Genomic DNA, 15,686 nt, shown 5'->3' with positions numbered 1-15,686 from the left:
AAATTCCTTTATAATTAAAAGTTTAAAAGTACATATATTCAGTTATTATTAAATTGTAGAAAACTACAATGAATAATGAATATAAATTTTTATTTTATTTTATTTGAACAAAATTATTAACTGCATAATACATATTATATATGGTATTTTGGTATAATACAAGTTGAATCAATATTGTTTATTTTTTTATAGTTTTTTAATGCTTTTTCCACATACAATAAAAACAGTTTTTACCAAATAATTGTCTTTCTTTTACGTATCAATAACAAGTTTCCATTGGTTAAATTGAAAAAAGTGACAAGAATAGTAAAATAAATTCTACTGATGTTTAAAATTCTGTTGTAACTTCTTTTACTCGTAAAAAATAATAGTTCGATATATACTTATTATGTTTAATTTAGGCCCAACAACAATGACAATTAAATAAATAAAAACCCTACCCAAAAGCTTTAACCAACAATGATGTAGTCAGCTTATACGTAAAAATATATTTCATAATTAATTTATATTTTTTTTAATTTAAATTTCATAATTATTATTATAGTATTATATCATACATTATAATTATAATAGTTATAAATTTAATTTGGGTATTTTTTTATAAGCCCTAACCGACATATCGTACAACAATGTTTAAATCCATTATATAAATAGCTTAAAATTATTACAAATATTTTGAAAATGTAATTTTATGTATAGAAAATAATAATTAAAACAATGACAAAAATGTGAAATTTTTAAACAATTGATATTTTTCTAATTACAGTAAAATAACAAAAATACTTTGGAGGAAAATCGTTTTTTTAAATTTGAATATCAAATGTCGTTAACATTTTGACTTCGTTTTATTGTAAAAAATTAACAAAGGCAATGTTTTTATATTAATTCTAGTAAGAACAATTAATAAAAAAACTTTCGTATTTTGTTTTCATGATTTCTAACAATATTTAAATATTAATATATTAATATTAAAATCTACAGTTCCTAATTTCAAATTATAGTACATAATATTTTCTTCTTTTAAACACAATAGCTAGAATATCATTGTTTTTATTAATGCCATATTGTAGAAATCACCATTCACCAGATAAAAATTTGAATTTTTCTGTATTCAATAAAATATACACGCGTAAATATATTACGGTATTTGTTTTGAAAACATAAGGTATTTATTAAATTATATATTTTGCATTTTAATTTGTTAATAATTATTCAATTTTTTTATTTTTAAAATACTATAATACATTTTTATTTGCCTTTACAAACATTGAATAACATAGAAATTGTTAGTCTCTTTTTAAACATTTTGTTTTTATTTATTATTAAACATTTTAGTTTAAAATATTTTTGTAGATTTGTGTTGTAAATATGCAAGTTTAACTTAAAAAAAAGTTACTAGAATCATAAATTCTACATCAAAACTCTTTTCTTTTGATTTAGTCTTGGACATTTATTTTATAAAGCTTGAAATGTAAGGACTCATCTCTTCGTAGAAACAAACGAATTCCTTAAGTCAACAGAAATGAGAAAACATTTCGGAATTCTGTCTTTTGTAAGCTACTGTTAAAATATATTACTTTTACATGATCCTGTGGAATTTTGTTTACCACTGACACGGTCATTCTAAACGCTGACTTGGAAAGAGACCATTTTTTGTACAATTGTATACAATATTATGTTAAAATTAGGTTTTTTTTTAAATATTTTGAATTTTACTTGACAGACATTATCTATATTATTAAAAAAGTATTTATTTCATATTATTGCACTCTAAATAAAATGAATATATATTATTTGATTTTATATAGTTATATTATAAGTTACATAAAAAAAAATAATAATAAACCATTGATGATCCATAGAACTAACTCACTAAATCCATGCACATTATTTTACAAAATCTACAGTAAAATCAATTTTCTATTAACTTCTCTAAATCTAATAATAAACAACATTTTGTAGTATTTATATCGTATACCTTTTAAAATGTCTGTAGAATTTCTTTAATGTCCAATTATAATAACTAAATCACTTTAATTGATTACAAAATGAGTTAAAGATATACTAATAAATCAACACACAAAATGTTATTTTAAGTTGAAACTTTGAAAACAATTTTATATGATATAGATTAAAAACCCAGGTATAATTCATATAGTATCATTTTTTTTTTCACTGTTTTGAAGAATCAAAGTCATTAAACTTAAAATTATTATAAATACAAATGTTACTAAAACAAATAATTAAAATTAATTTTCGAAAGGGTTCTTATTATTACTATTGTAAACAATAATTAATATAAACATTTTAAAAATATACCCTTAGATCAAGCACTATCAAAATTCTTATTATTATATAATATGTTTAATATAATCGCGTCTGTATTAGTTAAATAAAATATTGTAAAAGTAAATATTACATAACCTGATGAACTATTAAGAATAGTATTGCTTATTAATATATTATTGTTGTAAAATGTAAAATATGCGTTAAGAGATAAATAATAAGTCCTTGTTTCGAGAATATAAAAATTAAATATAATAATGTATCTACACAGGAACTTTATATTATATAACGAGATGATACAACGAAGCCAATGTATATCTGTTAGACTTTAATTTATACTATATGAAGTCAAGTATTCATACACAAGAGTCGATGCTAGTGATGCTACTACTAACCACCACTACTCCGTTAATTGGATCTTTAAAGGGGTAGTTTAAAAAATGTTCATACTCTTCAGTCAAAATACTTCACTTAATTTTCCAAAGCCAATAAAATATAAACAAAAACCAATCAAAAAGACAAAAAGGTAGCTGTCTAATAATTATGTAATATCTATACGGTATTTATAGATATTTAATTATGTAAATTAAATTTTTAGAGAGTCTCAAAATCAGTTTTAAGAGTATGAAGAGTGATAAAATATGTTTTGATTAATAATAAAAATAAGAACTTCTAATAATTTTCATTATTATTAAACTATGAAAATGAATGTTTGCAATCTATAAATTGCAATAAGTGATACATAATATAAAATAAGTTACATTGACAGTACAGCTTGAGTGAAAAGGTATACGTCCATTACCCCATTCTACTTCACACCTTCTAATTCTAATAATTATCAATAAACGATTATCATTAAATTGACAATATGTCCTTTTTAACTAAAGTGCATTACTTATTTCAACAAAATTATTCTTAGCAAATAAAAACATTAAAAACCATAATAAGCCATTAAATAAAAGTATGCAGAATATATAAACTTAACATCTATCAAATTTTTAATATATAAAATACTAGCTTCGTTGCCTGTACAAAATGTATCCGTATTAAATGTTATTGCCTAATGTTAACACTTAGCGTAATACATGTGGATAAATAATATTTTTGGTTTTTTGATTTACTTTTCACTCTGAGCCAAAAATTAACAACTAATAAAGTTTCAATAGTGTGAACTAAAAACAACAATAAAGTTTTGTACTGTTCTGCTACAATATCAACTATTTACTAAAATACTAATTTGTAATAATAACTAATAATTGGTAACACGGATGAAAAAAAATCTTTAAGTATGTTTACCAATTATTATTATTTTAATAATTAATAACTCGATATTTCATTAATTTATAGAACTGAAAATAAACTGAATCTGCTACGCGATGTACTCTTTCATTTTGAAAAAAAATCAAGATAATCGGATGAGTAGTTTCAGAGAACATGCATGATAGAGACTTCAATTTTCACATTTATACATATACATATATCAATAGCCATAAATAAATTTAAATCAAAACTACGTTAGTAAATAATATTAAAATGACTTTTAAAACATTATACCTAGAGATGTGAACTCGGTAAATTTACCCGGTAAAATGTACGGGTAAAAGTAAATTTACGTAAATCTTACTTATTTTTTAATGTTCTGACAAGTTTCTTACACGTATTAAAAGCTATTGTAAAGATGTATATTATATTGTATGCCTATTGATTTTTTTCTAGTAATCACTAATCGTCAAGAAGAAAAATTAATAAGAATGTTGTAGGTCATAGAATAAAATTATTGTTTAATTTCCAACTTCCCACACGGCTGGTCGCTGGCCATCATTATTGACATTAGCAACATTGGCTTAGTATTATACCAGTTACATGGGAAAAATTTTAAAAACAATAAATACAAATTACACTATTAATAATAGATTATTAACAGTATAAGTAAAGAAAAATGTGTTAACATAACGTGGTAAATGAATAATGCTCTAGGTTAGTAAAATACTACCTACGTAATTATAATTATATAATATACCTATAATTTCGGTTCACTTAAACTAATATATTAATATAACACGATTGATGTTTTGTGCATTTTAATTTTCTACCATTCAATTCAAACAACATAATTATTTCGTTTAAATTTAACATGATTATACTTTTAAAATACAAAGAGCTGTATATAAACACAAATTTTAAGTAACACTAAATGTTATTACTATCACTTTTTATGAAGTATTTATTGCATTTTATAAATTCTATTTTTCTATTTATCGAATTATATTTAGAATATTCCATCGATTTAAATAAGTATATACATTAGTTTAATATACTAAACAAATTAAAAATATCTGAGAAAATACTTCTTATGAAAAAGGTTCATTTACATATTATGTTTTTTTTTTTTTTTTAATGAATCATACGTAAACATTTTAATTAACAGTAGTTTCTAACATGAGCTTTGATCTACAGTAAAATAAATAAATACCAAGCAAGAATTGAAACTGCTGACTTTTTATGAAGTATAATCTATATTATATTATACACACATAAAAATTTAGTGGCAATTACCTTTAAGAGATTATTTATGTTAACATATATTTATATGTGTAAGTACGATTTGTAAAACGCTATTTTTGAAATCAATAAAACTATTATTAAAGAATATTAAAGTAATTTTTCATCTAATAAAATTCGTATCCGATTCAACAGAATAGTAATAAACCATTTTTTTTTTTTAAGTTAGATAATTATATCCCATATTACGTGTTTAGATGAATATAAACAAAATCAAATTGTAGACAATACAAATATACTATTAGATAATCACAAGGTTTCGAGTAATTTAGCGCATTGCAATACAAAATTAATAGGTATAATTTACTATGTAAATTTATCATTTTTTGAAGATTATTTAATCATTTTAAACGATATATATATATATATATTTATAATACAGTTAATAACACTTATTAAATTATTATAGTTCATATATATATGTATTAGTTATTTAGATATGTTTATTAACGTTAGAAACTAAAGAAATTTGACTGAATTTACACACGTTGGCGTTATTGTTAGGAATATCATTATGGGTTCGACCATCTTGTAGAATTTATATTTTTTTTTCTTGTCTTACTCTTTCTCTTTTTTACAGTGTACGACATCGATGAAAAGGATATGCCTCGTTAAAATGGAAATCTTCCTTAGATATTTGTTTTCTTACTAACGTTCAATCGTTGTATCATTATTATTAACATCAGTGTAATATTATCCCCCTTATTTCTCTATTGTGTACGTCCGAAGACAGTAAAATATTATGCATGCTTAACAAAAACATCACTGGTTAGTTAAATTATAATTTTATAAATCTAAAATTGCATCATGTTAATCAAAAAAAAAGTAATCAAATTCTCAAACCCTGCGAGTGGTAGAGATATATTTTATATTCGTATAAAGGTACCCAAATAAATAATAATACTTTATAGTAGTTTACTATTTCACCTTTGTTATCTTAAATGTATAAGCGACAAATAAATTTCGTTTATAAAACATTTTAACCGAAATTTTTTACCAATACTTAGATTAAATTAAAATTTATTGAATTTAAAACAGACTTTTTTTAGCATATATTTTTTTTATTATTATTCAATATAGAAAAAAAAAATTATTTGAATTTTAAATTAGTATTCTAAAATTTCTATTAAACCTGAAAGTTCCATAGTGCAAATATATTATAGAATACAAGAAAAATTAAATTATATAAAATAAATCATTTAAAAACAGTTATTTAGTCGTTTTATCTTAATATAATAGCTACTTAGTTTTCTCATATAATTTTTGACTGATATCCTTAATAAAATATTTCTATATAGTTTAATTAGTTTAATAATTAAATATAGAAAATAATTATTTGATTTAAGTTTGTTCTATAATATTTTCATACACTATTATATTCTGTATATACATTTAACTTGTTTTTTGTAATTACACACATTTAAAATATCATTCATAATCAAGATAATGATTATGATATGATTATGATACCTACATTAAATAATAATAATAATATTTAGAAAGGTACGTCATACAAGTTGACAGCAATACACAAACCAAATATTTTAGTAATTTATAATGAATTCAAATTATTGATAAATAGTTCCATACAACACATGATTCTAATTTCTAAGCAAAAATTAGTGGCTTATTCAAAAAATGGTACAATTTTTTTCAAAATTGAATTCAGTGTTTTAAATATATAAATCTAATTTATTATTTAGTCTAGACAAAATTACTAAAAAATTACCTGTCATCGTATACGAAGCCAGCTTTTAACGTATTGTAGTTGACCAAAAATGCCAAAGCCACGCAAGCCGAACTACCGGCTTCCATGGCTAAATCTTGATGAAGAATACAGATAATAACCTAAAAAAGTTATAAACGTCAATATATTATCTGTAAGCAATAGTTTTAGTTTTAAAAGATTACTTGTATTTTGATATTAGAATGATAATTCACAAAAAGCGGATATTATATGTTGTTTTAAGTACACTGTTATTTTGGTTAATAAATTAATTGATTTTCTTCATAAAATCAAATTTATAAGTATTTTAAATAATATTCAAAGATATAAAATAAAAATTATGATCGAAAACTTTACATTTCGAATAAATACCTATAAATTAGCTTTGGTTAACTATGTCTATAAATATCCAATAGAATGTAGTAGCAAGTACGAGTATTAGTAAATTTTAGTACAATATTGAATAAAAAAAAATAATAATAATCTATTAATTAAATAAATATATTTATTATTTTAATTTGGATATAAAAATATTTGTATTAAAATTTAAGACATAATTTGAGTTATAATGAAGTTCATTTATTAACCCAATAAATATCATATATATTTTATTTAATATTGTTAAAGTTAAATAAATTATAATCAATAACACTGTTAACAAATATTTTAGTCTCTAATCAGTTAATTTCTTCATTGATTTTTTACAATTTTGAATTAAAAAAATAAGGGCTTTAAAACATAACTTCTACTCAACTATAATCAAATTCGTCTAGCAACTATAATATTAAAAACCTAAATTATTAAAAACTAAAAATAAAATATAATTAAGGCGGAAATGAGGATAAAAAACATCTCTTTCTAGATTTTCTAAAATGATGAGTATCTCTATTTTTTCCGCGTTCCTTCACTAATTACTTAATTTGAATAAAAAACAAGCAAAGACGTAAGAAATCTTCTCAAATAACATTATTAAAAGGAAACTGACAAACAGAGTTTAAGATCAGATTTCGGCAAAACCTTTTGTTCCTTTGAAACGGTTTCTAACAGTTGTTTCTAAATATAAATCTCCAGTTACTCTATAACTTATTCATATCAAAGACAGATTTAACAAATAATAGTCTAGTGTCTTTTAAGTCCATATATATATCACAATAACACTAACACTTTAGAATACCAATTCTATAAAACACAATTTTAAAACTATTATTAGAAATCATTAATCATTATTTTAAATTGTTTCAAACTCAATTATTCAATATTACTTGAATTTAATAAGATAAAGTTAAGGATTAATTAATTGCGTTCAACAAATAATATTTATTTAAACATTTACATGATATTCTAAAATACACAAGATAATACACCTATACTTAATAATTACAACTAAATACATGACTTTACAATTTTATGAAGTACAATACTAATGGTTCCATTATATAAATATAATACATATTTTAGATAGTTTTGAATAAGAACCTTTTTCGATTAACTATAATTAATATTTTATGAATAAGCACGTACCTAAAATAAATGTTTCTAATATGTATAACATGTATCAACCGTGTATAAATAAAACATTTTAATTCATAATTATTATAATATTCATTAACATTTGTAATTTAATAACGACTTATTTAATTGTTTCAATAGAATTTATAAGCCTAAGTACCATTGGTGTTTACAAAAATATATGACAAGAAAGTATGCTAGTTATAAAAATAATAGTGAATATTAATTTAGTCGATAAAATGCAATACAATAACATATAATAATATTGTTAAATAAGATAACCTTTTAAAATATACTATATTTATAATGCTAGATTTTAATGAAAAGCGATCGATACAGTTTAAATTCATCTCACTTTGTACATATTAATGCGAAATGTAAATAATTGATTAGGTATTATTATTATTATTATTATTATTCGTTTAAACAAGAAATATGATTTAGATATAGCTTGGTTTAATCAATAATTGTTAAAAAGTTTGTAAGCATTTAATAATTATTTAATTATCTACCATATAACTGTTAAATTATAATATTTAGTTTAATATAACATTACGGAATTCATATTCAAGAATCATTAATAAATTTTATTTTTGTAAGATATTATTTTTTGGAAAAAAATATGAATAATTATAATAAGTAAACATATCCTATAAGTATGAATTTAAATATTTTAAAGTTACTAATACTATCCAAATTTAAGCTTAAATGATAATTCTAAATCTAAGTTCTCCTCCGTCACATTTTCACTCAGATCCCATGCATGCCCTCTCACCTGTACTAATTAACATCATAATCCCTCTATCAAATTAAGTGAAATATATTGGCTTGATATTCGTTTAACATGGTCATCTCATCTCAAAGACAAGTGCAAAAACCTCAACTCAAAACTGCGTCTACTAAGACCATTTCTACGCTCAAACTTAATATTATCCTTTAAACTCATATTATATAAAATTCTCTTATAACCACTATAGGCAAACGAAGTGATAATATAGAGTTCTGATAAAATATCTAACAAAATAATTATCCAAACCTTCCAGAATATCTTCTGTCTGGAGCACTTTGGTATCTTTTTAAAAACTCAATTAACTTCAACCTCAAAATATGCTCAGTAAACGAAACTGCTACTCTATACTACTAACATTTCTACACAAAACTCTAAATTAACTCCGACTAGCTCATCAGAGATCTAGAATTGCCAACATTACCCGGTAACGCAGCTAGACGACTCAAGTGGAACTGGTGCCGCAACTTAAAAATTATATAGACTACAAATTGTAAATATAAATGTAAAATCACTAGGTTCTTCTAATGTGAAATTTCCTACCATATCATTATTCATTCTAAGTTTTTCTTATCCTCCCATGATCGTTGCTTATTGTACACATATGTATAGATAAATAAATCCATAAAGTTAAAAAAAAAAAAATGTTAATTCAATACAGTATATAGAAATAAAATAAACAATTATTTAGAGTGTTTTTATAATTATATTGATATTAAAACATGTATTTATAAAACTTATATTCGTAGTATGAACTTCGATATGTCAAGTAAAAATGAATAATATAATATGTTAAAAGAGAAACTTGTAAATGTTGAATTAAGATTAAGAAAAAATAATAGTAGGAATACTTGAGTGTAATAACGTAAGTTAATAACCAAATAAGTAACTATGAGCAGTTAGAATAAATTCACAAAATTATTGCATGAATACAAATTTAAACACTAATCAATAGGTTCGATATAAAAATAAAACAAATAAGTTAATTATTAAATAAATCTATTTATTATAATCATTGTCAATTTTGTATAAACGTATGACAAACACGAAAATATTAGTATTCAACCTCTATTTGTTTCCAAATAAATAATCCATGTGGTGACTGTGGTGACAAAAAAGACGACTATCAGTTTTTTAAATTGGAGGTAAAATTCAATATTATTGCTTTTTATTATTATTATTATTACTGTATTGTGATATTTATATATAAATTAGACTAGACGACCACAAGCTCGTTACCATAATTTACAATCAAAATTAGTGGCCCACCAAAGAAGCGTTTATTATAGTATCCACATACATTGGATAGGTGAATATTATTTTTGTATTATATTGTTATAGCGCTCTGGACAACGAAAAGCACGTTTATAATATTAAGCGTCATGCTTGGTAAAAGCAACCCGTGGCAGCGTGGTATACGAGTAATAATCAACTTTTATCTAGTCCAACCAACCCCCGTCAAAAAACCTGTTTTGTTTTCTCCTACCCCCTCGTCTCAAGAAGCCGTTCATTCGTTATATTATAGGATAAAACGCACACAATGGGTACACGTGACAAGTGTTATAGCCTTTACCTCCAATGGATATAACTGTTATATGAACTACATCGTCAGTAGCGCATTTAAACCAAGAAGGAGTTAGTGTGAGAGATCATTTTGATACACCTTCGATACTAACCCAGCTAATATATAAGTACATAATATGTGTAACTATGTTTTCGTTTTATTATTTATAATAATATAGTATAATTTTGATTTTTATCTTTATTTTTATCAAATAAAAATATTCTAAACACTCCTGCCCCATTCTCTGAAAAATCCTAAATACGTTTTACATCACCCAGACTAATTTCAATAACGTATTCGTGCAACGCATAGATAACGTAATTTTAAATAGCGATGCGCTGCCGACTTACACTGCCCCCGCAACTATCAATATTAACGAAAGCGTATATTATATAAAGGTGGTTGGGCTTAGGCATAAATACTCTTTCTCTGTCTACCAAACTTTCGATCCATATCCCTCTCTCATATTTCTCTCTTCTCCCTACTACTCACTGTAGCCTCCTGTCATGATTTTGCCTCCGTAAAATGACAAATATAATCCATGAAAGGGGACGATATACTGTTCTATATACTGGCTGGAGGGCTGACAAAAAGGGTAAGTATTTAGACCACCCCAATGTAAACAATTTCCCAAACGATTCGTTTATAATAATATTATCTGAAAAAGTAAGCAAAACCAAATAATTTATAACAGTTTTCCATATAAAATCAAATTTCCAAATAACGTTTATTACCGTTTATTACCTACGTAGGGCCTTCGTATACAAATCAATATTTTAATATGACCATTTATATCAGCCTATATAATGTTGAAAATTTTCAAAACTGTATCATACATATAATAAATATTTTATACGAATTGTCCGATATGGTTTGATTAAATATGTTTTTCATTTCGTCAAACTCTCAAAATATTAAGTTCTCAATAAGTGTAACAATAAATACATGTTATTAACTTTAAAAAATAGATGCTTACTAGACTTTATTTTAGACAAAAATGAAAAATTAATTTTTAGAAGTTATGCTTGATCGCTATAGTTAATATTTAAAAAAATAGTTAAAAAAAAATTTAAAAATTTCATATTAATGATCCATCACATTAGTGCTGAACAACATTATATACTTGAAATGTATACTATTGTATTAGTTATTAGTTGTTCAAATAAAATATCGCAGTTAAATATTATTATGATTGAAAATCTTTAAGTTCAACTAAAATATTTTTATTCATACCACGTATAACTCAAATACCCTAATCTTTTAAATAATTCTTACAAAACTAGATTATTCACGAGAACTTGAAACTATTGAGATTCAAGAAAATTTAACTACAACAAGGTATAAACTAAATCATTAATTGTCTTATAGGTATACTTATAATATGGGTATAATATTATTTTTTATTCTTATTTTACTATCTAGCCAAATAAAAAGTGTTTAGTTCTATGTATCTTTAAGTATTGATTATATTATAGTAAGTGTGCTACCATAAAGGCTAATTTTATCCTAGAAACATAATAAAATAAATGTCACCATATGTGACTTACCAGTCTAATATTTCAACAAAAATCTTATTTATTTTTAATACTAAACAAAAACTATTGTAATAACTATATATTAGACGATGTAATATATACTTTTCTAAATATTAACTTAATTTAAATTACTGTTTATGAATCTAGAGTGTTATTTTAGTTTTAAATTAGATTTAAAGTTACTCTACTTCTACCACTAATATTCATTTCCATCTTGTTTTATTTTTATTTCAAAAAGTTTTTTAATATATTTTTAGACTGCTATATATTACACAAAGTATCACAAATTTCTAAATAAATTGAGATTAATGGAGTAGTTAAATAATCGTTAGGTAGGTTAGATTAGGTAAGTCCTCTTTATTTTATGTTATCGTGTCGAATAATAATTATACATTTACTTTAATTTATTTTTTATAAAATTATATCAATTCTGTCAATGTATATAATAAATTATACTCTTATCTATCAATAAAACACAAATAACTAACTATACATTTTATTGGAAAACAAATAAAACAACTAATATTGGCAGAAGCGTATTTAGGTACAGGTCCTATAGCAGTGTTTTCCAACTTCTTTTAATCACGGAACCTTTGCGGAAGCTTGAACATTTTATAGAACTCCCATATGATTTTTGGAGTTTTCTATGTTCAAATCATAATTCAAATCAAAAATATTATTATAATTAATGTATATTTTCCCAAATTTCTTACGGAACCTTTGGCATCGGATAACGAAACCCTTAGGTTCCGCGGAACACCAGTTGGGAAGCACTGGAAGGCACGATCTTATAGAGCGGCCACAGTTGTAGACAGAAAATTTTGATACAAAATATACATAATCAACCGAATTTACTTAGACATTTTCCATCTTATTTAAAATCTTAATTACGCGGATTTCTCCTCAATATATATAAAATAAGATATTAAGAAAAAATTTAGCATAATATATTATGTTTATTCACAAATTCCAATTGTACAACTGAACATCTTTTTTTACTTTCAATGATTACAAAATTACTCTAAAGTTTTATTAGATATTCTATCTAATAAAAAATTACTGTATGCGGTCTAATAAATAATAATGTTTCTTTTTTACATAATATTATGATAATATAACAGGTTTTTTATTTATAAACATTTTATATACGTGCCTCTGTGGAGATGTTTTTTTTTCAAGTAAATTTCCCAGTCAATTAAATTTGTATATATACTATCACAAATTATTATTATAAATATTTACAAATTTTATTTTTACAAAATAATAACAAAATAAAAATGTATATTTATGTTTTTTTAAATTTAGCAGGAGATTGGGTGAATAAGGCAGTGGAATGGGAAGTATCTGTAGGTGTAAAAAACTTAAACGATCCACTATATAAATATGTATATATTATATTATTAATACATTTTACTTTTAATTAAAAATTATAAATATAATTGAAATGATAAATTAAAATTTTAAATTATTTCAAACATAATACACTCCCTTAATAAACTTAAGTTTATAAACCACATATTATTTTACTCAAACTAGGTACGTTCATTAGATCCCTTTGTTCGAAACTCAAATTCCCTAAACTAACAATTCCCAAAGCAATATCTAACTTAGTTGTACATTTCAGTTATTATTCATATAAGATTAGAAACAAAATATTTTTTCATAGAAAGCACAAATAGACAATCACATTTTAAACAATTTCACTTAATTTGTGTAATTAAAGTATACAATGTATTATTATAAACAATGTTATTAAATAGGACATATAAAAAAGATATTCTAAAAACATTTAAAAATAACTTTTTAAAACTTTTTAAAATATACAAAATAGTTATTGGTTCATATGTATTAGGTTACAATCAATCGTCAATGTAATAAAAATAGTTATTATTATTGGTTGGTCGTAATTACAATTTATATTACATATCACTATTATTTTAAATAAAGTATATTGTGTACCTATTAGGTGTTGTAGATGTCAAAAGCGAGCTTAATTACACAATAGTATAATAAGTTTACGCATTTAAATTTCCATAGTTGCGTTTAAATAAATTGATGTTTGATTTGAAAATAATTGATTTTTATGTGAGTCTTCAAAATAAAATTTTAAATTTGTAACACGATATTTATCCAATATATAACTACACTTACACGGAAAACGTAGATTTCCGGTATACGACGTGTTATCGATTCGGCGGTCTACTCAAATCCATAGCAAAATCTCACACAAACGCACATGGGAACGTATTTATTCTAAACGAGTGGACTGAAATAGAATGTACAAGAGTAGTCGTCGGACAGTATACAGAACGAAGTCGTGCGCGAGGCTTGGAACGCAGCCCCCGATAGGGAACACTGTGAGAATGCGAACGTCAAAACGAACGAAGCGATACGAAAATATGGAATTTCAGGAGATAGTAGCAAAGATATATTATTATTATTATGTATGACGTTTTCAGGGATAAAAGTCGACAATACGCAAGTCTCGAACTCCGCAAAGGTCTGTCGTCTTATGTACAATGACGACGTCGTAATCGTCGTCGTCGTCGTCCGGCGGCGGCGGCGTCGGGTTGCGCGCGGTAGCGATACCGAAACGTTACTAACGCGCGCGGTCGTGGCGTAACGGTGGTGGCGACGACGACGACGGTCCTTCTACCAGCGCGCCACGGCTGTTGCCGGCACACGGCGCGCGGGAGTTGCGTCGTTGTACGTATATTATAGGGATCATGCGTGGACCTGCTCCCTTTCATATTATATATTTTCGCGTTTAGAAAACGTATAAGTGTATGTGTGTATATGTGAGAGAGTAACAGCGAGAGTATAATATGACGTTTTGCGAGGGTAGATGGTCCATCACAGACGTGGTGAGTAAGAGAAGAAGCGGTCGTCAATGCTCTTTCAATTAAAAATTCTAACATAACATAAAAGGGAGCATACTAAACGATGAAATCCGAGCCCCTATTGTATACGTGCACTCAGTATTTGTACACACATACACACATAATATATACCTAAGTATACACCACAGGCTCGGCTAATAATATGTACACGCACGTATTCATACCACCCCACTACCACATTACCAGCATATTTCGACGAAAACAACACAATAATATCAAAAGTATTATAAAAAAAAGTACGAAGTTTAATGAGCCGTGCAAAACCATCAACGACAAATGTATTAAATTATAATATTACGACGGTTTTCTCTACAGTGTGCTGAGGAAACATAAAGTAGCCAACCAGAGTCAATTTCGCATGAACATGCAGGGCTGCAGTAGTACGCAGTATTATAGACATTTTGTAAAAAGACATTTTGTAATATTATTGAGCGCAATTTTTAAAATAGATACGACAATAATATAATAATATATAACGTGTATATTTAATATTCATGATAATAACTGTGGGCGCTAGAAGATAACTTCACGATATCGTATATTTAACTTATACATACCGCGTTTTCTACACGAGAATATTAAATACAATTAAATACAATTTTTAATCTTATGATTTTTCATACTTTTATAAATTAATAAAGCAAGGTTAATCTGATAAAAATAAATTTACAATTATGAATCAAATGTAATATAATCCAACATAGAGTTTTTCAAAAAAATAGAAACTTAGGAGATCAAGACTGTATCGTACAAATATTTACAAATCTCTCTTTAAACGAAAACGAAAATTCAATGTGAATACCATAAACTGAGTGTA

The 15,686-nt window shown here is 24.7% G+C and overlaps 1 protein-coding gene across 2 annotated transcripts in view; it reads right to left on the bottom strand.

The window, feature by feature from the left end:
* The window catches only part of LOC113556294 (protein O-mannosyl-transferase TMTC2-like), a 252,297-nt gene extending 237,729 nt beyond the window's left edge, over positions 1 to 14,568 (bottom strand). The window contains exons 1-2 of one of the 2 annotated variants that reach the window (XM_026961148.1): positions 13,929 to 14,568; positions 6,578 to 6,696 (exon numbers count right to left, since the gene is read on the bottom strand). In XM_026961148.1, coding sequence (XP_026816949.1) covers positions 6,578 to 6,663 — 86 coding nt within the window. In that variant the 5' untranslated portion in view covers positions 6,664 to 6,696; positions 13,929 to 14,568. The remainder of the gene's footprint in view (positions 1 to 6,577; positions 6,697 to 13,928) is intronic. The other variant, XM_026961150.1, reaches the window with a different exon arrangement.
* Between the last annotated feature and the right edge of the window lie 1,118 nt (positions 14,569 to 15,686).

The sequence above is a fragment of the Rhopalosiphum maidis genome, chromosome 4, assembly GCF_003676215.2.
Source record: "Rhopalosiphum maidis isolate BTI-1 chromosome 4, ASM367621v3, whole genome shotgun sequence".
In the NCBI taxonomy this organism is placed as follows: domain Eukaryota; kingdom Metazoa; phylum Arthropoda; class Insecta; order Hemiptera; family Aphididae; genus Rhopalosiphum; species Rhopalosiphum maidis.
The sequence above is the reverse complement of the archived record's forward strand: the minus strand, read 5'-3'. Positions and strand labels throughout refer to the sequence as shown.